The sequence below is a fragment of the Suncus etruscus genome, chromosome 11 (genome assembly GCF_024139225.1).
Source record: "Suncus etruscus isolate mSunEtr1 chromosome 11, mSunEtr1.pri.cur, whole genome shotgun sequence".
Classification (NCBI taxonomy): Eukaryota; Metazoa; Chordata; class Mammalia; order Eulipotyphla; family Soricidae; genus Suncus; species Suncus etruscus.
The window spans coordinates 21,836,780-21,860,829 of record NC_064858.1 but is presented as its reverse complement, the minus strand read 5'-3'; the positions used below and the strand labels follow the sequence as shown (position 1 = coordinate 21,860,829).

At 48.7% G+C, this 24,050-nt stretch overlaps 1 protein-coding gene across 1 annotated transcript in view; it reads left to right on the top strand.

Moving 5' to 3' along the window:
- PPFIBP1 (PPFIA binding protein 1) overlaps nucleotides 1-24,050 on the top strand; it is a 99,857-nt gene that overhangs the window by 44,921 nt on the left and 30,886 nt on the right. Inside the window, exons 3-7 of the mRNA XM_049783789.1 lie at nucleotides 13,816-13,913; nucleotides 14,967-15,172; nucleotides 16,398-16,484; nucleotides 18,453-18,566; nucleotides 19,874-20,005. Coding sequence (XP_049639746.1) covers nucleotides 13,850-13,913; nucleotides 14,967-15,172; nucleotides 16,398-16,484; nucleotides 18,453-18,566; nucleotides 19,874-20,005 — 603 coding nt within the window. The 5' untranslated portion in view covers nucleotides 13,816-13,849. The remainder of the gene's footprint in view (nucleotides 1-13,815; nucleotides 13,914-14,966; nucleotides 15,173-16,397; nucleotides 16,485-18,452; nucleotides 18,567-19,873; nucleotides 20,006-24,050) is intronic.

Below are 24,050 nucleotides of genomic sequence, written 5' to 3'. Positions count from 1 at the left end.
AACCAGAATCCGTCCAGGGTTGGTCCAGGTAGGCCTCAGCCTACCACTGTGCTATATATATATATATCTCCAGCCCCTGCCCTTCATTTTAAATGTGGGGCTCAGTAGGTGTCCCTATCTTTTTGTGTTGCCCACACGCTCCCGCCAGGTGGGAAGTCCCTTTTGCCATGCTGGGGATTGCAGATAGTGGAGCTGCTAGGCAGAGCCCTGGGATTGGAGTAGGTGACCTTGTATTTGCAGGTCACCGACTCTAGCCGTGCCCCCCCCCCCCACCTCAGGGTCTGGGGTTTTGCTTCACAGCCAAAGGTGAGCAGGGATGGTGGCATCAGTGCTACAATTCTGCAGCAACTGTTACTGAGGAAGGCTCTGCTCTCAGTAGCAGAACTTGGATCAAAAAGACCTGAGTGCCTTCCTCTCTGTGGCTAGTGGGTACCATATTTTTGTACCGTAAGACGCAACCCCCCCCCCAAGTGTGTCATGGATCGAATACCATTGGAAGCTAAAGCCTGTGCATCTATGGTCAGGTGTGTTGTATAGAGAGAAAAATATAGTATATGGGAAGAGAGAAGAGAGGGGTAGAGATATTACTTCGGGAGAGTTGCTCCCGTGCTAAGTAAATCACCATTCTGGTTTTCTTCTAGATGCGGATTTTCATAATTATGAGATGGATTTTTCATTCAGTAGCTCTAATCTAAAAAGATATTTGCCCTCCTACCTGGCAATTCTACAGAAAATGGCTTTTCATGAAACATTAGATTGAAATCAGATGGGCACAGAGCCTGAATTCCTTTGAAGGGAGGGGTGTGTAGATGGGCCTTCCCAGGGGTTTATGAAAGTCCCAGGACAGAGTTTTTGGGGCTCCAGTCTCACCGAGTGTGGGCCTCCTCCCTCAGCAACCCAGTGATATCTGATAGGTCTCATTTCATGTCTGAAAGCAACGTGTTGTTCTCATTGGGGGCCACTGGGGAGTTGCAGGAAAAGATGAAATTCACATAGTACAATGTAAACCCGTCCACCCATCTTGGAATGGGCGACCCTCATTCCCATACTTGTAGCTCATAATGAGAAGGACTTTGAATGTCAAGGCTGCTGACAACAACTTCTCTGGCCTTGGCAGAATGGAAAATATTGCCGACCTCACCAGGCTGCTTTTAGACTTCACATCTACAGAGCTTCCTTCTTCCTTTCAGTCATTGTGAGGGGGATTTGCCCCAGGTGGATCTGTCCCAGCCACCTCTGTCGCAGCTGCCTTCTCACAAGGGTCACTTACATTCCTTTAAATCTAGAAGGACAATAGAAGATCTTCTTCTTCTGGTCTGTTGCCCCTGTTTCTGTCCTCGAGCAGGAGGCCTGCATAGTAAGGACAGCAAGGCAGGTTAAACCGTTCTGTGGCTGGGAGAGCCACCATGCCATCTTCAGCTCATGGCACTCACCCTGTGTTTGGGTTTGAATGTGTCAGTGCCTCAGCTGAAGGTGGATTGTTCCCTTGAGCAGTTTCAGAAGCCCCAAGGCTGAGCCTGCTGCTTGAGAAGATGAGGTGGACCATGAAACCATGGGTCCTGGTTCACTCCGTTGGCAAGTGCTTGGTGAGGGGCAACTTGGGGTGGGGTTGGGATGGGGTTCTAGTCTGTAGGTGCCCTTTGATTACCACTCCCAGTTTGCATTCAGTCCTTTGTTGTGTGGTCACTTCTACTTTTTAAATAATATATTAAAGCACCATGATTACAAACATGTTTGTAGTTGGGTTTCAGTTATAAAAAAAGAATTATGTTTGTAATCATGGTGCTTAAATAAAGATGTATAAAAAATATAAAGAACACCCCCCTTCACTAGTGCAACCTTCCCATCACCAATGCCCCCTATCTTTCTCCTTTTCCACCCTTTGCCTATATTTGAGACATTCTACTTTTCTCACTCACTACCATTGTCATGCTAGTTGTTAGTGTAGTTATTTCTCTAACTGCACTCAACACTCTGTGTGGTAAGCTTCATATCGTGGCCAATCCTTCTAGCTCTCATCTCTGGGTGTTATCACAATAATGTTTTATTTTTCTTAAATCCCATAGATGAGACTATTCTGTGTCTGTCTCACTTCTTCTGACTTATTTCACTCAGCATAGTAGTTTCCATGTTCATCCATGTATAGGAAAATTTTATGACTTCATCTCTCCTGACTGCATAATTTTCCATTTAGCCATTCATCTGTTGTTGGGCATCTGGGTTGTTCCCAGATTCTGACTATTGTAAATAATTCTGCAATGGGTCACATCTAGCCTCTTCTTTAAGGAGGCACTGGAGAGTTGAGTCGAGGATTCCTTTATGGTGGCAGGGACGGGCCAGGGAAAAAGACAGGGAATTCAGGCTTCTCTGAAGAAGTTGTTGCTAAAGGACAGTCAGATGATAGCTCCCAAGGGATTTGAGAAGTACCCAGGGGCAAGGGCTGGTGGTGCCCGAGGAGCCAGGCGCAGGGAAATGGTGACCTTTGGCAGGTCCTTATCTCTGTGGAAAATCCTGATGATGGGCTCTTCCACTCCACTCTTAGCTGCCCCTTCCTCATGTATGAATTGCAGCGGCCAGTGGGTAAGGCACTTACTTGCCTTGCATGCTCAGGCTCAATCCCCAACAGTTAAGTGGACACACATACACACACACACACACACACACACACCTGAGCACAATCCCAACAGTTAAGTGGACACACACACACACACACACACACACACCTGAGCACCACCAAGTGAGTCCCCTTCTCACACACACACACACACATACATACACACACACACACACACACACACACACACACACACACACACACACACACACAGAGCTCTCCAAATCATGGTGGTCACAGCAGTAAGTAATGCCATTCTCTGATGTCCCACCTGTCCTTTAAGCCCTTCAGCCATTATCTAAAGTCGTGATCACTGCCTTCTCCCTTTGATCAGGAGGGAAAGTTTCTGTGCCTAGATGTTGTCCTGATGGTGTAGAGTCCCCAGTGGTTCACAGTTGAATGTGGTTTGATCCACATAGTACAATGCTGGCTTAATGGCATAGACAGTATCCCAGACCTCATGTCCTGCAGGTCCAGCTAGAAAGACTGTGTTAGGTGTATTTGTGTATGTGTTTGTGTGCACATGTGTGCGTGTGTGCACACTTGTATGTTGTACATCTGTCTCAGTAGAGATCTGGGTGTGTGGGGAAAGGAAAAAGCAAGCACCTTCAGGCTGGCAAGGGAGTTGCTCCTTAAGGCTCTGATAATGTGCAGCTGTCTGTGAGACAGTGCCTGTGCTTTCAGCCTGGGTCAGGGTCAGAATCCTCAGGAACAACTGTAGGGGCTGAGAGAACCTGCCTAGCAGGCCTGTAGTTCCACGTCCAAATCCCCAGAGTCACACATGTGAATTGTACAAGCCCAAGCAGCTCCAGCATTTCTCATCCCTGGTGTCGCACGTGCTTTCTGGTTGTGCTACACCCAGGCGTGGAGTGTGTGTGACCCTGGCCAGCAGTCACTGCCAACTTTGACCCTGAGAGTGCTCAGACCTCCCAGGGTCACCTGGCCTAGTGCGAGTGCCACAGCTGTAGCAGGTGGGGTGAGAGGCAGCCAGTAAAAGGGGTCATGCAGGAAGAACCAGACAGTGCCGCAGATGCGTCTGCCAAGGTTTATTGGTAGACAGTCACTCACAGTGAACCGGGCTCCCTAAAGCTCTAGGTTCTCAGGGTGCCCAACTCGAGGGACACCTGCGGCTGGACCCGCATGCAACTGCGGAGAGACCTCTTTGAGGGACCCCTGTTTGCGTGGCCCCTACCCCATTGGGAAGAGAGGACATGCTGTCGAAGCCAGCGGATGGCTGCCTGGAAGTTGAAACAGTAATGGCTATGTATGTTCCTGGTGGGGGCCTCATTCTCTGAGTGCCCTGGCCATAGGGCGGTGCCATCTGCTTCTGGGCACCACCGCTGCAAGAAAAGGAACAAGGGTTAGAGTCACTGAGCAGGGCTGACCCACCAGCCAACACAGACCTTCAATGTCTGTTCAGCTGGTCACCATCAGTGCGTCCTTAGCTTCCCAATTATTTTCTCTCTGGGTCACTATGTCCACTCTGGCCCTGCTCCCTCTCATTCTAACTGATCTCTGGCACCTGGGGTTTCCTTCGCTCACCTCAACCAGGTCGTGTCCCTGAAGAGTCGTATCTTCTTCCATGAACTGGATGGCCTCTCCCTGCTCAGGTACATGGTGCTCAGTGGCCTGTTGTTCTGCCAAATCAGGGGCAGGGTTGCCAGGCGCTTGGCCGTCCTCATCAGTGCTTTCATCACTTTTTTGGTTTTCCAGAAAAGTCTGTAGCTTCTGGACCAGCGAGTTCAGCTGTCTGAGTTTCAGCTGCTTCTTGCCTGGCAGTTTCCTGTCCCCCCACCCGGCGTCTCTGTACAGGTAGCAGCTGGTCATGACCACTTTCCTTTCCAAGCTCGAGCCATCATTCTGGGCCTGCCTGCGGAAGGGCTTGGGGCTGTCTTCGCCCTGCTGTCTCCTGCCCCTCTGCCTCCCTAGATTCTCTATCTTCCACTTGCTCTGGATTGGTGGGACCAAGTAGGGTAGGGAGGTATCGGAACCCGAGTCTTCGTAGGAGAGCTCGTCACCGTGGGGGAAGTAGCCCACAGACAGGCTGAGGTCTGAGCTGGAGCTGGAGGAGACAAGTGATGCCATTGAGCCCCTGGGTCTAAAATGTGGGTCTTCCTTGTCTCGGGAAGCTGTAGAAGATGGGAAAGAAACTGTGGGGCAGGGAGAGAGGAATGGTGTGTCTTTCCCCCTAAGCACTAGCCTGTCCTGTCCTGTTTCTCTGTGTGATGATTCTGTTTCCATAACGACTCTTCTGGTTGCAAGAAACTAACCCTGTCCCACCCTAGTCTGGCAGCCCTAGGTAGAGCATCCCTTTGATGACCCATCTGTTTTCATGGGACACACAGTGTCACCAAAAAGTGCTGGGAGCATGTAGGACCATAGAGAAATGGAAAGGACCAGAGCCTCACTGTTGAGGTGTGATGGCCTCATGACTCAGTATCTTGTATAGCCATCAGCTACATCTTCAAGTGGATTTGGGCCCACGTCAGTGTATTCTATTTCATGGCTGAGCAATGAGGAGCCAGCTTCTGTGTCATTTTAGACTTTGTAGTAACTCACAAGCACCTCTGGGTGGCTTTATGAACTGCAGTAAGTCATCTAGACCCCTTCCATCTTCCTAGATGTGGGTTGAATGGATCAAGGGTTACAGCATCACTGATGCCACTTGTTCCAGAATGGTACCAGGTACTTAAATGCCTGTCCGCCCTTTCCCATAACATACCTGTTTCTGAGTGCAGTGGCCTGCATTTGCTCACATACATGCACACATATATGCACATACCCCCTCACTGCTTACTGCCTACTTACATAAAGTAGAAGCCATGGATGGACTCTTGAGCCACGAAGCACAGCCTGGTTTTAGGATCCTGTATTCTGCTGGAAGAAAAGCCAACTGCCAGTAGCCAGGTTCTAGGACCGTTCGTCACCATGGCAGCCTGTAACTGAGGCTGAGAGGCCAAGAAGACAGGAACTTTTCAGGGTAGTTCCTGGATCCTGAGTGTCCTGGTCAGTCCCCCTTCCCCATCCTGCCTCACCCTGGAGTATAGGGCTCTCTCCCCACTGTGCCAAGGAGAGGGTGTCCACATGGATTTGGTGTCTTTGCTGCAGTGGGTTCATCAGTGACACCTAAGAGAGTGTTGCCCTTTTCTCACTACCACATCCTATATATGGGAAGTACCTACACCCTCCGTGTGGTTGGCCCACTTCTTTGTGTAGAAGACACTGCAATCCCTTTTGGGACCATGAAGGTCTGCCTCAGTTTCCCAGGGACTCAGAGGAAACATGTTGTGTGAGCACAGGGTATGTGGTCAGTGTCTGGAAAAGTTTTAGCACTCAACGTCAACCTTGAAAGAAATGTTTTTTGTTTTTTTGTTTTTAATATATTTGGGAAAAGAGCATGGATATACACACACACAGATTCCATACATACTGTGTCTTCTGCTTATCTTTACACTGGTGGTCTCTAGTAGTCAAATCTGGTGCAGGTTATACTCTAGTTTTCTGTAGTGGAGCCCTCACAGCTTCTCTCTCTGCCCTGCGTGGCCTCATGGTAACCCTACTCAGCCTGCATATGTCACGTGTGCAAGGTGCTCAGCCCCTCTTTGTGCTCCTAACCCTTTACCCTGAGCACTCCCACGTACCTGGGCAGGGGGTCATCTTGGTATTAGCATGATGGAGGAGGCGTCTACATGCTTCAGATGCTGCTCACACACCCTGACCATGGCAGAGACGGCTCTGGACCTCACCTGGCACCATGGGATAGCACAAGCAGATGAGTGCTATGACCTCAAGCATGTCCTGATCCCCACTTGCACCCTCATGCTTGGCTCTTAAGTTGATATTGGTGCAAAGCCAGGAGTCCATGAGGTGGTAGTGTGTGTCAGCAGGTACACCAGAGAAGAATGTTCTGGACCTACTGTGCTCCCCCTCTTGAACATAGCTGCAAGATGTGTATGTGTAATGGGGTGGTGGTGGTGGTGGTGGTGGTGGTAAGTGGCTTGAGAGGAGATCCCTCCGCCTCACAGCTGTTTCTGTCTTCTAGGATCTTTCTGGCTAGACCATGCTACTTCTAACCATGTTCTTAGCTGCTGCTTTTGTGATACTGTCAGAAAGACTTGCAAATGTGTGTTTTGGGGAATGATCTGTTTTGAGGGTTAGTAACTCCTGCATTCCTTGAGTGGCAACTACAGGCAAAGTGAAGGAAGCGGGTCTGTCTATACCAGCCATGTTTAGTGAAGAAAGCAGACCTTCATTTTCACCAGCTGCAGTCAGTGACGGAAGTGGGTCTGTCTGCACTACCCTCATTCAGTGTAGAAAGTGGATCTCTTTCTATACCAGCCACATGCAGTGAGGAAAGAAGGTCTGTTTATACCAGTCACATTCAGTAAATGAAGCTGTTCTGTCTATATAAGCTGCATCCTGGAGCCCGAGAGAAACAGGCATCCTCTATAGTGTTGTAGGCATAAGGGGTGGTCACCTCACTCGCTGCTGCTGAGGCTGCTGGAGAAAACCTCACTCCTTCAGGGGGGTCGACCAAGGTTCGAGCATGTTCATGCAGGCCAAGGGGAAGCATTTATATGAAGCATTGAGGTTCTCTTGCTTAGGGTGGGCTTAGGACCTTGCAGCAGGACTGGGAGGGAGACCACATCCTGGACACACGCACAGTGAGTATCTATCACTCACTCATGTGGTACCTCCTCTAGCCCTGAATCTATAAGTAGACAAGTGGACTCTAGTCTCACCCACCAGAGCATGTCCCTGCCCATTTGCTTCTGCCTGCTCGCCCAGAACAGGATACTCTTGAGAGTTTCTGCTGAGCCTCCAGCTGGGATGGATGCCCAGAAGAGATCCTTGGGGTGAGGGGCAGACTGAGGCCTCCTTGAAAAGTATCATACAATGCAGAGCCCCCAAATACCACTCAAAACCAGGTGCAGAGTCCCTGGAAAGACCCCCAGAAGCCTTCAGGGGAGGACAGTGGACAGTGCATGGACCCCTGGGTGTGTGGGTGTGTGTCCTATAGAGAGTCAGGACTGTGGAGCAGGTCTGCCATTAATTTTTATCCCCATCAGCTCCTGTGGCCAGATGCTCCTACATGGACCTTGGCTCTTCTGCAGGTCCCCAGAGGTTAGGGGCAGAGGTGCATGTGGAAAGCGAGCACCCAGAGGAGCCCCAGGATGCCAGTAGATGGACCTATACCTCCTACCCCAGGCTTCTCTGTGGGTAGGGTTGGCAATGTGGAGAGGAGGCAGTGGAAGGTGGCCGGCCAGGTGTTGGTACGATGCTGGCAGACCTCAAACCAGAAAGTAATTCTGCTGTAGGACTGACTCTCCAGCTATTAATAGTGCCATTTGCCGCTCCTCAGATGTTTCAGTGTTTTCTTTCCTTACACCCAAGACTGCATGTTTACATTTTGTGGAAGTTCCTGTTGATGATAGTAGTAAAGCGAGCAAGAGAGACAGATAGATGAGAAAAGAAAGATGAAGAGAGTCTTTCTTGTTTATGTGAACTCAGGAGATGACAATGAGCCATATGCCATGTCGAGTGATAACAGGTGCAGAGTCCATATTCCCTGCTGAGCCAGTTCCAGGGGTGCATGCTGGGGAAAGTCCTAGCTCTGGTAGGACCTTTTCCAGGGTGTTCTGGGATTGTTGGGAGTGTGCCCTGCCAACTGGGTAGAGTTGAATCCCAGACCAGTTGCCCCTTCACTTTGACTCCTGGACCTGTGGCCCTTGTGGGTCACTTTCTCCCAGCATGTCCTCCCCATCCGGCCATAGTCCATGTGTCCTCTGCCAAGAGGCTGCCTGCCTCACACCCCACAGGAGGACTTGGACACGAATCACCTGGGCAGTCCAGCTGCCTTTCCTGCTGAACTTGGAAGCACCCAGGGGTCCCCAGCAGCCCGGCACTCTGGAATGGGTGGGTTCCTTTCCCACGGTGGCAGCAAAAGGACAGGAAGTTGGGTAGCTCCTTCAGTGAGACCCATGCCTCCCATCTCAGGGATCTTTCCCTTCTAGGGTAACGGTTTAACATTTGAGGGCTTTGCTCTGGGCCTTTACTTCTTCCCTGGACGTGACCTCAGGGCTCAGGACCATCCCTAACTTTGTGTGAGGGAAGAAGATAAAAACACCTAGCAAAAATGTCGAACAATCTCCGAATGACATGTTTTGGCTTTGGAGGGTGTCAGGGAAAACACTAGTACTGATGAGGCTCAATATCTAATACCTAGCCTCACCCCTTGTGAAAGGTTCTCAATGTTTTTTGTTTATTTTGAGTAACGCTAATGAGGCAGTCACAGCTAGGTAGCTGCCTGGCTCACTCTTCTACTGCGCTTGGCCGTTCTTTGCATCTTCTCTCCCTTTTGGAGTTTGCACAGCTGTGCTCCCTGCTGGTCTGCCCTGGCGGGAGCTGCTGGCCCAGGATGCTTAAATGCTTTTAGTCAGCTAAGAGTGAGGTTGGTGGATCCAAGAAGGAAAATAGAACCTGGACAAGTCTGCGGGTGATCCAGAACTACAAAACAATGGGGCTGAGCAGAGATCACTGTCCCTGCCCATACACCTCCATCACTTACGCACTGAGCTCCCAAACTCGAGGAAAGCATCTGTGATTTGGCTCAGTGCAGCCAGGACAGAATGAAAATGTGTGTCTTGTGGGGCAGCAGTGGTGGGGACCCAGCTTGCTGCTGAGTTTGGAAGCTTCCTGCATCCAGGGTGTTCCTGACCAGGCCTGAGGCCTCAGTAGGGTGTTGGGGAGATCTGGCACAAGGGCCCCTGAGGGCTGGTGTCTGAGGGTCTGGAACAGTACAGGCAGAAGAAGGATCAGGTGTGCTCCGGAGCTGTTGCATTTGGACTGAAGCTGATCTAAGGGCCGAGGTCAGCAATCCCAGAGCAGCTCCTGAGGGGGTGAATGCAGGGGGCATATCTCACTATCATGGGCCGGGGGCTAGTCTACAACCTGAGATGGGAGCGAGGAGACTCAATTTCCCCCCAAGTTTCTCATCTCCTGCCCAGAGTCAAGTTGTTGCTTTTAGATCAGGGGTCTCAAACTCAATTTACCTGGGGACTACAAGAGACAAAGTCAGGGTGATGCCGGGCCGCTAAAGGGATTTTGCTTATCGAATATTCGCAATAAAAAATTGCATTAGTGGGGCCGGAGAGATAGCATGGAGGTAAGGCGTTTGCCTTTCATGCAGAAGGTCATCGGTTCGAATCCCAGCATCCCATCTGGTCCCCCATGCCTGCCAGGAGCAATTTCTGAGCATGGAGCCAGGAATAACCCCTGAGCACTGCTGGGTGTGACCCAAAATACACACACACACACACACACACACACTGCACACGCATGTGCGCACACACACACACAGCTGGGTGTGACCCAAAATACACATACACACCCCGCATTAGTAAGAAAAAAAATCGCAAAAAGTCGCATTAAACATTTGCATACCCCGAACAAAACTGCTCAGGGTATGCGAATGTTTAATGCGATTTTTTTCTTACTAATGCGATTTTCATTGCGATTATTTGGTAAGCGAATAATCGAGAATACTGCAATATTTGAAGGCCGGCCATGGGCCACAAAATGTTGTACAGAGGGCCACAAACGGCCTGCGGGCCGCGAGTTTGAGACCCCTGTTTTATATGAACCTCTCCACTGGGTTTGTGTGTGCGGGGAGCCTCTCAACTGCTGACTGCATCTTCCACTTATTGGGGCCCACATGGGGTGGGCAGGATAGGCACCCTCCCCCTTTTGAAAGGCCATAGATAGGTCCCCTTCCCGAGTGTTTGTGTTTACGCAGGTGGTTAAAAGAAGTGTTTTCTTATTTGGTCTGCAAATATTTGTGGAGCCCTTGGTATGTTGAAGTTGTGCTAAAAAAACAAAATATTTAAGGAACTGTGTCATGGTCCAAGCATTTGAAAGTGTTGGAGGAGAATCCAACGATTCTTAGTGTTTCTGGAACATTTGTGTTTTGGGGAGGAGAGGCTCTCCCTCTAGGACAATATCAACTCTGAGCTCAGCTCCCCTCTATCCTTTCTGCTTCTTTGGTCTTTATTTTATTCTTTTTTTTTTTTTTTTTTTTGATTTTTGGGCCACACCCGGCAGTGCTCAGGGGTTACTCCTGGCACCATGCTCAGAAATCACTCCTGGCAGGCACGGGGGACCATATGGGACACCGGGATTCGAACCAACGACCTTTGGTCCTGGATCGGCTGCTTGCAAGGCAAACGCCGCTGTGCTATCTCTCCGGGCCCTGGTCTTTATTTTATTTAAGTTTCATTTGTGGGCACACTCAGTGGTGTTCAGGGCTTACTCTTGGTTCTGTGCTCGGGGATCACTCCTGGCACAGGGAGGGGACCATATTGGGTGCTGAGGACAGGCAGAGCAGGACTGAGTGGAGGTCTGCACCCCCAGCCATTCTCTCCCCTATCTCCAGGACTCCCTCACGGTATTTTTGTGCCGGTGACTGTTTTTCTCCCATATAATTAAGTAGTCTCTCAGGGCTGGATATATAATACAGGGGCTTATACATGCGTTATATATGCTTTGTACATGACTGACCCAAGTTCAATCCTCCAAGCAACTCAAGGTGCAGTCCTATAGATTCTCAACACCACAGGGCTTGAGCAGCACCATTTCCTTGGATCTTTCCTAGGCCAGTGGGAACAGAAGTCTTGAAGCCCTGGACTCCTGTGGCATTATGATCTGTGGTTAGAAAACATTCATGCTTGGGCTATCTATGTCTGCTCCCATCCTCAGCCTTCTCCTTTTTTTTTTTTTTGTTTTTTTTTGTTTTGTTTTTTTGGGTCACACCCGGCAGTGCTCAGGGGTTTACTCCTGGTTCTATGCTCAGAAATTGCTGCTGGCAGGCTCAGGGGACCATATGGGATGCCAGGATTCGAACCACTGACCTTCTGCATGCAAGGCAAATGACTTACCTCCACCTATCTCTCCAGCCCCAGCCCTCTCCTTTCAATATCAAATTTTAGGATTCAGACATGGGGGGTTCCAGTGAGCCAGGAACCTTATATTGCCTTACTTTAAGTTCATTAATAAGGAGAATGTGGGGCCCGGAGAGATAGCACAGCGGCGTTTGCCTTGCAAATGGCCGATCCAGGACCAAAGGTGGTTGGTTCGAATCCTGGTGTCCCATATAGTCCCCCGTGCCTGCCAGGAGCTATTTCTGAGCAGACAGCCAGGAGTAACCTCTGAGCAATGCCGGGTGTGACCCAAAAACCAAAAAAAAAAAAAAAAAAAAAAAAAAAAAAAAAAAAGGAGAATGTGGAACCTTCAACTCTTTTCTCCCAGTCCCCCAGTCTCCTGGCCATTGGTCTGTCAGTTTTACTCTGGTTGTCTGCAGATGGCAGCTCTGTGTTCAGAGGAGAGGCCCAAAAGGGACATTTAGAAGCTGTTACAATGATTTAGTATTGCCACCACATAGATGGCATTAAACAAAGGCTTGGCCTCTAGTAAATTGGACTCGGCAAAGCCTTGGGAAGTGTTAGTTGGAGGGAGCTGAGTGGCCAAAGGTTGTTGGGTGGTTTTGCTCCTGCTGTTCTGTGTGGCTGAAGGTCCTGGGCCTTGCAATGGGGACCCCACCATTTCATCTGAGATCCCCACACTTAGAATCAAGTCTAGCATACACTCCATGCCACCTGCTTCCCTGACCCACCAGCTGACACTCAGGACCCCTTGTAGCCTGCTGCCTCCACAGTGTCTTATCCACCTCTTAGCCTTCTGCTTTCAGTGACTCTCTGGCCCCCCTGGACTTTCCTTACCCAGAATCCAGCATCCCCCACCTGCATTCTTGCCCACCCTCTGTGTGAGGCATGAGCAAGGGTGCAATTCAGTGCTACTGGGTTTGTGGGTGTTTTGTGCACCGGTAGTTCCTCCCTCTCAAAATGGGGGTGACCTTTGACACTCTAGAGAGATGTGCTTAGAGATTCTGAAGGAAGTCTGCTCGAGTGACAGCCGCCGTGTCGCCTGGGGGAAGCAGGGACGCCAGTTAGACGGGGCTCCCAGCTGCTGTGGTCTGGAGTCAGCCATGAAGCTGGTTGTGAAAGTGAAGCCCTGGATGGACATTGGCTGCTTGGAAACCCAGGGCAAAGGTTTCTGGCAGGCTGCAGGCCTGCCAGAGGAATTTCTGGGGCTTCTGCTACAGTCCCAAAGGCTCTTTACTCCTACTGGAACTCACCCATCCTGACTCAGCTCCATCAGTGTCTTTGCCAGAGCACTGCAGTGAGCAGAGCCCGAGCCGGAACGAGGCCATAGCGAAGTCCTGAGACTCTCAGATTTGGAGTGTCCTGCACCTCCAGGCCGTGACACACTGCTCTTTGCTGGATGGCAGCACATGTTCAGTCCTCTTTTAGTGGATCAAAGTGTTCACAAGGGTTGTGAGCCTCAGGGAGACCAGAGGCCTTGCGTGGAGGATCTCTGAGCCTGGCTGACTCCTACGCCTTCCACTCCACAAAATGGCATCAATGCGCATGTGTGGTCCTGTGTTTAGACAGCAAAAATACCAAGGGAGGGGGCCGGAGAGATAGCATGGAGGTAATGCATTTGCCTTGCCTGCGGAAGGACGGTTGTTTGAATCCCGGCATCCCATATGGTCCCCCGAGCCTGCCAGGAGCGATTTCTGAGCATAGTGCCAGGAGTAACCCCTGAGCGTTGCCAGGTGTGACCCAAAAAAACAAAAAAAAAAAAAAAGAGAGAGAGAGAGAGAGAAAGAGAGAGAGGGGGAAGGGGGAGAGAGAGAGAAAACACCGAGAGAGAGAGAGAGAGAGAGAGAGAGAGAAAGAGAGAGAGGGGGAAGGGGGAGAGAGAGAGAAAGAGAGAGAGAAAACACCGAGAGAGAGAGAGAGAGAGAGAGAGAGAGAGAGAGAGAGAGAGAGAGAGAGAGAGAGAGAGAGAGAGAGAGAGAGAGAAAAAACACACACCAAGGGTGGTTGGCAGTGCAGACAGTAGAGATGGGCAGGGACTAGGGATGGAAAAGTCCTGCATGTCAGATGTGTACCAGCTCAGGAGATGCCTTCTTACCTTCCCAGGTGACCTTGGCTGCCCTCAGCTTGAGTCACCTGCAGCAATGGGGGCACCTCAGGCTCCAGGTCTCAATCCTGAATCCCACCCAGGAGGTCTTCTCTCTACCTTGGCTTCCTAGAGTGGGCATCACCCATGACAAGGTGACCCTGAAGCCTTTGTCCTTTCAGATTCGAATAGTGTTGGCCCGGGACCAGAAGCAAAATGATGAGTGACGCGAGCGACATGTTGGCGGCCGCACTGGAACAGATGGATGGCATCATCGCAGGTGAGTGCAATCAAGGTGATGTGCCCATGGTGAGCCCGAGTATAGGTTTGGGTGATCACAGTCAATGTACCCTCAGGTGAGGACGATCACAGGTGGTAGGCCTGCAGGTGAGGGTGATCACAGGTAAGGTAACTGCAGGTGATCAGAGGTGAGGTAACCACATGTGAAGGCCATCACAAGTGAGACCTCTTGCTTGCACTGCTTGCAGGTAACACATGGCTTCCTCTCTTCACAGGGAATGCCCATCCTCTGGCCTCCCCCATATTGCACTGGCATCCTTTGTAAAGGAGAAATGTCTTCTGAGCCAGCTTTCTGACGCACACCACAGGCGACTACCGTATTTTCTGGCAAATAAGACGACTTTTGAAACAAAAAAAAGTCAACCGAAAATCAGGGGTCGTCTTATACGCCGAGTATATCCCGAAAAATGTTTCAATATGCCGCTAAACGAAAATTGTCTGAACATTGCCACAAAACGAATTTTCCAACTCGATCCTGCACCAATCACTGCAAGGCTGCTCGGACCGCCTCTCTCACTCAGCCAATCCAAGAAGGCTTTTTATGCATGCAAATCAGACAATGTTCTGGACCCGAATCTATACTGTAAAAAGCCTGCTCAGATGGGCCAGAGTCAGAGAGGAAGTCTATGACAGTAGAACCTTTGAACCTTTGCTTGTTGTGATTGGCTCACGGTGGTACATACAGTTGCAGCACAGGAACGTTCTGTCTGATACAGCGAATATAGGCCTAAACCTATGTTTTAACTGCAAAATTAGGGGGTCGTCTTATACGTCGGCAAATACAGTAAATGTGTGTGCATGCCCAGTGTCCAGCCCATCTTCCTGTGGGGTGTCCCACTCCCCAACGCTGTCCAACACACCTGCCCCATCCTTGGCTGAACATCTAGTCCCTACTTAGTGGCCAGCTATGTCTCTTCAAGGCTGCAGAGCTGGTTTTTACCCCACTCTATTTCAGAGAGCACGGCCCACTCCAGCCCTTTGTCCAGTTCCTTGTTCACACATACCAACATGTCTGTGACTGTCCTAAATGCAGGCTCCAAGGCCCTGGAGTACTCCAATGGCATCTTCGACTGCCAGTCCCCCAGCTCCCCGTTCATGGGCAGCCTGAGAGCCCTGCATCTCGTGGAGGACCTGCGCGGACTCCTAGACATGATGGAGACGGAGGAGAAGGAAGGCCTGAGGTGCCAGATCCCGGATTCCACCGCCGAGACCCTCGTCGACTGGCTGCAGAGTCATATGGTAGGTGCTGCTGAGTGGGTCCCCAGGAGCTCTCAGTTCTGCTTACCAGGTGGAGCTGGGCTTGGTGGTGATCACAGGATTTGGGTTTTGACCCCATCTTCCCATGAAAGGGGCCCTGGTCTATGGGTGCTCACAAACTGCCTCTAATCGTGTTTAGTGCATATTATGAGTGAAGCCAGTCACGTGATGGTGGCTGAATGGCTAGGCATGGCTCACTGGGAAGGGACTGAACCAAGTCAGGAAGGCACTTTCTCAGCCAGCCTGCCCCCCCACCCCCATGAGAGTCACCAGAGGCAGACTTGCAGTGCCACCTAGTGGTGCAGAGTAGTTCATGCAGCTTCTCACCTAGGTGGTTCCTGAGGACCAGTCCAAACCCTGGGGGTGAAGGGAGCCCCAGGCCCATTTGGAAAGAAAAGAGATGCTCCATTTTTTTTTTGATTTTTGGGCCATACCCGGTAATGCTCAGGGGTTACTCCTGGCTATGTGCTCAGAAGTTGCTCCTGGCTTGGGGGACCATATGGGACACTGGGGGATCGAACCGCGGTTCGTCCAAGGCTAGCGCAGGCAAGGCAGGCACCTTACCTTTAGTGCCACCGCCCGGCCCCTTGTTTTGTTTTTTGGGCCACACCAGTTTGACGCTCAGGGGTTATTCCTGGCTATGCGCTCAGAAATCGCTCTTGGCTTGGGAGGACCATATGGGATGCTGGGGGATCGAACCGCGGTCCGTCCTACACTAGCGCTTGCAAGGCAGACACCTTACCACTAGTGCCACCTTCCCGGCCCCGAGATGCTCCATTTTGGCATAGTGTTCTCAGGCAGAGAACGCTATGTCCACCTGTCCTTCAGAAGTGACATCAATTTTACTGACCAAGAGAGGGACTGGGCTTGTCTGGGCTACCCCAGACTCATCATGTGGTTTCATCTGGCGCCCCCTTCTGACCGGAGTGTGGTGCTGCATGTTCTGCCATTGACTTAAGCTGGTATGGGGCTGAGTCAGCATTCTAGGGGAACCATCACCCATTCCCAGGGGCTCCTCAGGAGTTAGAGGGCTCCCTACCCTGGTCGTTCTTGACAGTGCAAGGACCTTATATGTAGACTACTTTGGCCAGTGGCCTGTACCCTGTTCTGCTGATGGCCCACTGGGCCTGGTGTTCTCTGGTTCTGTGGACCAGACACTCCCTCTGTCACCTTACCACCGTGCTTCCCCATGTTGTTGCCTTTTCAGACAAATGGACACATGTCTGGGAATGGGGATGTGTACCAGGAGAGACTGTCACGTCTGGAGAATGACAAGGAGTCTCTAGTTCTGCAGGTGAGTGGTCCTTTTCTTCTGGCCTCCTGACCCTCATGCCCTCGCCCAAAGGGGCTCTCAGCTACCCTGTAACCTGTATAGGTTCTTTAGCTTCTAGTGTCTGAATGGCTGAAGCATACTATTGTCTCCTCAATTTTTTTGTTTATTTTATTTTTTTTTGTTTGTTTTTGGGTCACACCTGGCAGCGCTCAGAGGTTACTCCTGGCTCTATGCTTAGAAATCACTCCTGGCAGGCTCGGGGGACCATATGGGATGCCAGGATTCGAACCACCAACCTTCTGCAAGCAAGGCAAATGCATGCATGCTATCTCTCCGGCCCTTCTCCCCAATTTCTTTATTAAGGAATTATACTTCATGTGACCAGAGTGGGAAGGCACTTTGGGGAGAATGCTTATCTTGCATGCACATGGCCAACCCAAATTCAATCACTGGCCTCCCATATGGTCCCCTGAGCAGCGCCAAGAGTAATTCCTGAGTGCAGAGCCAGGAGTAACCCCTAAGCATTGCCAAGTATCCCCCCCTCCAAATAAAAAACCAACAATAATAAAAAAGTTACACTTTGGGGGGCCCAAGCTATAGTATATAACATGTAGGTAATCTGCTTTGCATATGGCTGACCTGGATTTGATCCCAGGTACCACATATGGTTCCCCAACCCTCTCAGGAGTGATCACTGAGCACAGAACCAGGAGTTAGCCCCGAGCTTTGCTGGGAGTGGTCCGAGAAATAAAAACTAAAACTAAAGAAATTGGGGTCAAAGTGAGAGCACAGAAGTAGGGCATTTACCTTGTACATGGCCAACCCTGGACAGGCCTGGGTTTAATCCCTAGCATCCCATATGGTCCCTTGAGCCTGCCAGGAGTGATTTCGAGTGCAAAGCCAGGAGTAACCCCTGAAAACCAGTGGGTGTGGCCCAAAACAACAATAACAACAAAAAAAAACTCTTAAGAAATAATACATTGCTGGGCTGGAGAGATAGCATGGAGGTAGGGTGTTTGCTTACGTGCAGAAGGATGGCGGTTTGAATCCTGGCATCCCATATGGTCCCCCGAGCCTGCCAAGATCTAGTTCTGAGCGTAGAGCCAGGAGTAACCCCTGAGCGCTGTCGGGTGTGACCCAAAAACAAAACAAAAAAGAAATAATACACTGGGCTAGAAAAATAGTACAGAGGTTAAGATGCTTGCCTTGCACATGTCTGATCCAATTTTGATTCCCTACATTCTGTATAGCCCTCCATCACTATTGAAGATGATCCCAAAGTACTGCCAGGTATTGCTCAAATAACAAAAACAAGGGGAAAAGGCAAGAAATAATGGCCTATGACAGGCTTGGGAAAACCTGCTCCTACAGGATCATTGTGTACTGATAACATCACTCTTGGCCACATAATACAGGCAGATGAGCCATGGGCAGCTGACAGGAAGTGACTGTGTCTGTCCGTCACAGACCAGGGCCCGGGCCCTTGGTTTCTCAGACCTTACCTAGCCCTGAGACTGCACAGACAGAACAGGGAATTGAGGCCCTGCCTGGAATTCATTTTGAGCCACTGTTCTCATTCCAGCATCTGAGCTCCAGGAACTTTGGCAGATCCACAGGTTACAGACTGTTGGGGACCATGCAGAGTCCTGGGACAAGCCTTGGGAAAAGCCACAAAGGAGCTCATGGGCCCAGATACTGCAGCTCTGTCTGAGGGGGTCACCACCTGGAGTGGTCCTTGTTTGCTTCCAATTTGGATTTGAGGAGTGTCACCCCCAGACTCTCACTCTCTCTCCTGGGGTTGCTCTCATCCACACTGGCATGAGTTGACCCAGGAATTCAGCTCCTGTGTTTGAGCACAGCAAGGTCAGGGACTTCCTGTGCAGATGATGGTCCCTGGGGTGGATCCCTGGGCCCTTGTTCTGGGGGAGAAGTGAGTTTTGCATCATGCCCAACCCCAACTGATGCATCGAGTGTTCTATGTCTCATCAGGTCAGTGTGTTAACAGACCAGGTCGAGGCTCAGGGAGAGAAGATTCGGGATCTGGAATTCTGTCTTGAAGAGCATCGGGAGAAGCTGAATGCCACGGAGGAAATGCTGCAGCAGGTGTGTACATGTGTATATGCCTGTGTGTGTCTTTGTGTGCATGTGTGGTATTTGTGTCTGTGTGTCTCTGTGCTCACATGTCTACATGCCTGTGTATATGTGCCATGTCTGTGTGTGCATGTCTGTATGCCTGTGTGTGTGCATGTTGTCTCTGTCCCCTCTCCAGGCAGTGTTCTGAACCACTAGGCCCCTCTTGTACATTAAATTTACTTGGGAAGCAGAATGTTTTATGAATCATTTAGATACAAACTTTAGTTTTGTTTTGTTTTGTTTTGTTTTTTTGAGCTACACTTGGTTATTCCTGGTTCTGTGTTTGGAAATCACTCCTGGCAGGCTTGGAGGACCATATAGGGTGCCGGGTCCATTCTGGGTTGGCCGCATGCAAGGCAAAAGTCCTACCACTGTGCTATTGCTCTGACCCCTAGACACACACTTTCAGCAAAATCCAGAGTCACAGAGTCCTAAGACATGTTTGTATAATAACACATAGTCATGCAACTGGAACTTTAAAGTATCATTGAGACTGCAGGTTACTTAAATTTTTTGTTTTCCTGCCTCTCTGAGAGCAAATATTTCCTCCTCTCCTAAAAGTAAATATTTTATGATTCAGAAAGATGACACAACCACTTATAGTTTGGGGGTCACTCTCTTCTATCCACACACTCAATATTGGTCCCCAAGGATCCCTGTGACACAAAGGATAGAGCCTGCTGGAACAAGTACTTGCTATGTGACATTTGGCAAATCCTTTTTTTTTTTTTTTTTTGGTTTGGGGGGGTGTACTCATTAGCACTTGGGCTAGTGCTGGCTCTGTGCTCAGAAATTACTCTTGGCAGGCTCAGAGGACCATATGGGATGCCAGAGATTAAAGCTGGGTTTGCTGTGTACAGCACAAACGCCCTACCCACTGTGCTATCTCTCAGGCCCTGGCAAATTCTTAACCTCTGTTCTGTATCCTCCTCACCTGCTTAGGAGATGGTTGTTGTTGGTCTCTACCTGTTGAGGTTTTTTTGGGCATCAAACCACTTCAACTGGGTTACCAGAATAGCAGACCTTGTGGTAGTATCTGGCTCAAAGTTGACGAGCTTTCCCAACTGTCTCTTCTTGGGAACTCCCTGGCCTGCTGGCCTTTGCAGCACTGCTTATGGAGGCCAACCAGAGGACATGCTTTCTGCAAAGCGATTAGTTAATCATGGTTACCACATGCTTGCTTTGAAGCGTGACTGTCCTGTGACATGGCCCAGGCCCGCGCACTCGCCCCCATTTGTAACCAACAGCCACTGAATGGGTCTTATGAATTCTGCCAGGAACTTCTGAGCAGAACGTCTTTGGAGACACAGAAGTTGGATCTGATGGCCGAGATCTCCAACCTGAAGTTAAAGCTGACGGCTGTGGAGAAGGACCGATTGGATTATGAAGATCGATTCAGAGACACGGAGGTAAGCATGTAGCTCTGGCCCACTTTCCTTTCTTGCATGCATACCCTGTGTCTAAAGCAAGGCCACGTGCCTGTGATATGTGCAAAGTGGGGTTCGGTTTCTGAGGCCCTCATTCAATCTATGTACCTCCCACTCTTGGTACTGGGGATCTAACTCACCATTTTCTATATGCCAAACCTACACTGCCACTGCGGTCATCCCAGACACTTTGGTTCCTTTTACTTATTAAAATTTGGGGGGGTGAAGTCAGGAGTGATAGCACAGTGAGGAGGGCATTTATTTGCCTTGAACACAGCCAACCTGGGTTCAATCCTTGGCACTCCATGTGGTCCCCTGAACACCATCTGGGAGTGATCCTTGAGCATAGAGCCACGAGTTAGCCTGATTACTGCCAGTGATCAGATAGTGACAAACTTTATTTTGATGTTCAATAGGAAATATTAGTAAAATTAATATATATAATAAAATATTAATAGGAAATATTAATCTTCCTAGTGGCCTTTAGAAACACTTTTGTCATTTTAGTTATTTGGCATTTCCCTCCCTCGAAGCTGGGTGTATTGTGATTTTGATGAAAACAATTTAAATAATCTTCAAAATTAAAATGGAGTTGGTATGCTTATTTGCTTAGTTTCTGCCATAAAAATAACATGTTCAGGTCTGAAGTGATAGCCTTGCACTCAGCTGACCCATATGGTTCCCCTCTGCATTGCCAGGATTAAAGTCGTGAGCATGTGCCAAAAAAACAAACAAAAAGCATGTTCATGGCTGCGTTGCCGGACAGTGTATAGGACACTTGCATTACTTAAAGCCATCGTGGGTTTGATCCCTGGCATCCCATATGATTCCCTGAGCCCCATCTGGGTGAGTTCAGAGTTCATTCCTGAGTTCAGATCCAGGAGTAAACCCTGGTTATCTCTGTGTGCGGCCTTAAAAAGCCAAGATCGTGACCTACAGATGACTGGCTACTAGAACCACGACCAGACAGTATACATCTTGGGACCAATAAAAAAGCCCTAGTTTAGGGATTGAACTATGACTTGCACAATAAGCATGATCCCCAGTCCCAAAGGTCTGACAGAGACAACTGCAACAGAATGGGCCTTCTGGAAGCACAAAGAAAGACGCTAACCTAGGTGCCATCCTAGGTTTAGTGCAAAGACCAAGCGCACCAACCACAGAAGATGGACTAAAACGACACTGAGGTAACAGAACCTCTAAAACCACAAAATCTGACTTCACCATAAGTCCTACCTCAGGATCTGTGCAGATACTGAGACCTCTAAACACAGAGCTCTGAGTGTATCACTCTGGACAGAACAGAAGTCTTCCACACACCAAAAAACACCACCGGGAGAATAAATGATCCTGAGCAAAGTCTAGAGCTGATCCCATGACAGTATACTCCAAGGACGGAGAAACCCCATATTTCTTAGGCCATGTGAATTCCTTTTCGAATGACCCCAATATTTACTGTGCCAGGGCAGGAGGGGAAAAAACAAAAATGCAAAAAGCACAAAACCTTGGTATTTTATATATATATATATATATATATATATCTTTTACCTTCATTTATTATTGTTATTATTATTTTTATTTACCTATCTATTTTGGTCAATTTCTCTGTTTGGGTGTGATTATTGAAATCGTTGTCCCCAATTATACTTATTTTTTTTCTATTCTTTTCTTTTCCTTCGTTATGTGCTATGCCATGTTTCTTATTTCAAGACCATGGCGTGCTTTTGGTTTGTTTGTTTGTTTTTGTTTTGTTTTTCGTCTGTTTTTTGTGGTGCTTATCGATATAGCTGGAGTCCTCACTGGATAATTGACACTTTTTTTGGTACTGGTGGAGTGTTTCACCTTCTTTCTCTCCTTCATCTCCCAAATCGATGATGAGAGCCTCTAGAAGGATTCCACCCATTTTGGGAGTATTAGACTCTTACCCCAGTTTATTTATCTCCTCCTTTTCAGGCAAAACCACGCAACTTGAACTAGCTAGTCCTGCCTACAGTTAGAGGGGGAGATAAGGGAGGCATCAAGACCAAACAGGTGCAAGACTAAGTAGTGGGTTGGATACAGAGGGGACCACATATTCTAGCCGCCCTGGGGGTGAGGAAAGAGGAAATGGGAGGTAGGACAAAAATGGAGGGGTAGGGAGGGCAATTTGGGGATGGGAATCCCCCCTGATTTTATGTAAATAAGTACCTAAAATGTTATTGTCAACAATATGTAAGACAATATGATCAAAATAAAAATTATATTAAAAAAAAAAAGAAAAAGATATAGAAAAAATCATAAAAAAAACATGATAGTATGCTTTTGGCGATTTCATGTGCTCAGAAATTGTTTAACATCTAGAATTGTTTAATCATCTAGAATTTTAGATGATTTGGAGATGAATTTTTAACAGAATAGTGGCTTGAAGGTTTAGGGAGTCTTCTGAGACTTGAGGAGCACACATGATGTCTCTGGTGCCCTCTGGTGGGAGCGCACATGTTAGCAATTGGGTTTCTCAATTGTATCCTACTCAAGCCTTGCCCGCACCGAGTTCTGTTAAGAGAACTGGAATTTTCCTTATGAAAAAAGAACTGAACTTCTGAAAAGAATTATGGAAGTTGAGGTCTTTCATATTCTGTGTCTTAAACTTTCATACTGGGAACTGCTTCCAGATTTTTCCAGTTGGCTTACTCTCAGGGTGTAGATCTTTCTATATAAATTCATAGTCTTTTCACAAAAGATGATCACGTAGTATTTATTATAGAAAGTAATCTAGTGATAGCTGACCTGGGTTTGATCCCCTGTACCACATATGGTCCCCCGAGCACAACCAGCTGAGATTCCTGAGTACAGAGCCCAGAGTCAACCCTTAGCATCTCTGGGTATGACCCAAAACAAAATAAAACAAAACAAAAAGATACTGGTGAATAATTTTATTTATTTATTTATTTATTTATTTATTTTTGGTTTTTGGGCCACACCCGGTGACGCTCAGGGGTTACTCCTGGCTATGCGCTCAGAAGTTGCTCCTGGCTTGGGGGACCATATGGGACGCCAGGGGATTGAACTGCGGTCCGTCCAAGGCTAGCGCAGGCAAGGCAGGCACCTTACCTCTAGTGCCACCGCCTGGCCTAATAATTTTATTTTCTTCAGCTGTTTCTCTTTTGCAAATTGGCACAATTTTTAATGGATATGGCATCGCATAGCAACACTGAATTCAAAGCAGCTTATGATGTTTGGGGGGTAGGTTGATGAGGGAACACTTGTGTGGTGCTCAGGTGACCCCAGGGCTACTCCAATGATTCTTAAATAACTGGGTGAGTGGTGCAGTGCAGGGCCTAGGGATTACTAAGTACTGCATTATCCACTACCTAACAGAATCTTGTGACCAACAGGGTCACTCCCAGCAGAACTTGAGGGACCATGTGTACTGGAATAAACCAGATCAGGTACACAAAGCATGCACCCCAACCTCTATTGTTTCTTTATATATATATATAAATATATATACCTTTTTATATATATATATATATATATATATATAAAACATTTACCGTATTTTCCGGCGTTTAAGACGACTTTTGAAACAAAAAAAGTCAACCGGGGCCCGGAGAGATAGCACAGCGGCGTTTGCCTTGCAAGCAGCCAATCCAGGACCAAAGGTGGTTGGTTCGAATCCTGGTGTCCCACATGGTCCCCCGTGCCTGCCAGGAGCTATTTCTGAGCAGACAGCTAGGAGTAACCCCTGAGCACCGCTGGGTGTGGCCCAAAAACCAAACAACAACAACAACAACAACAACAAAAAAGTCAACCGAAAATTGGGGGTCATCTTATACGCCAAGTATATCCTGAAAAAAATTTTAATATGCCGCTAAATGAAAATTGTCTGAATATTGTCACAAAACGAATTTTCCAACTCAATCCTGCACCAATCACTACAAGGCTGCTCGGACCACCTCTCTGACTCAGCCAATCCAAGCAGGCTTTTGATGCATGCAAATTAGACAATGTTCTAGAACCGAATCTATACTGTCAAAAGCCTGCTCAG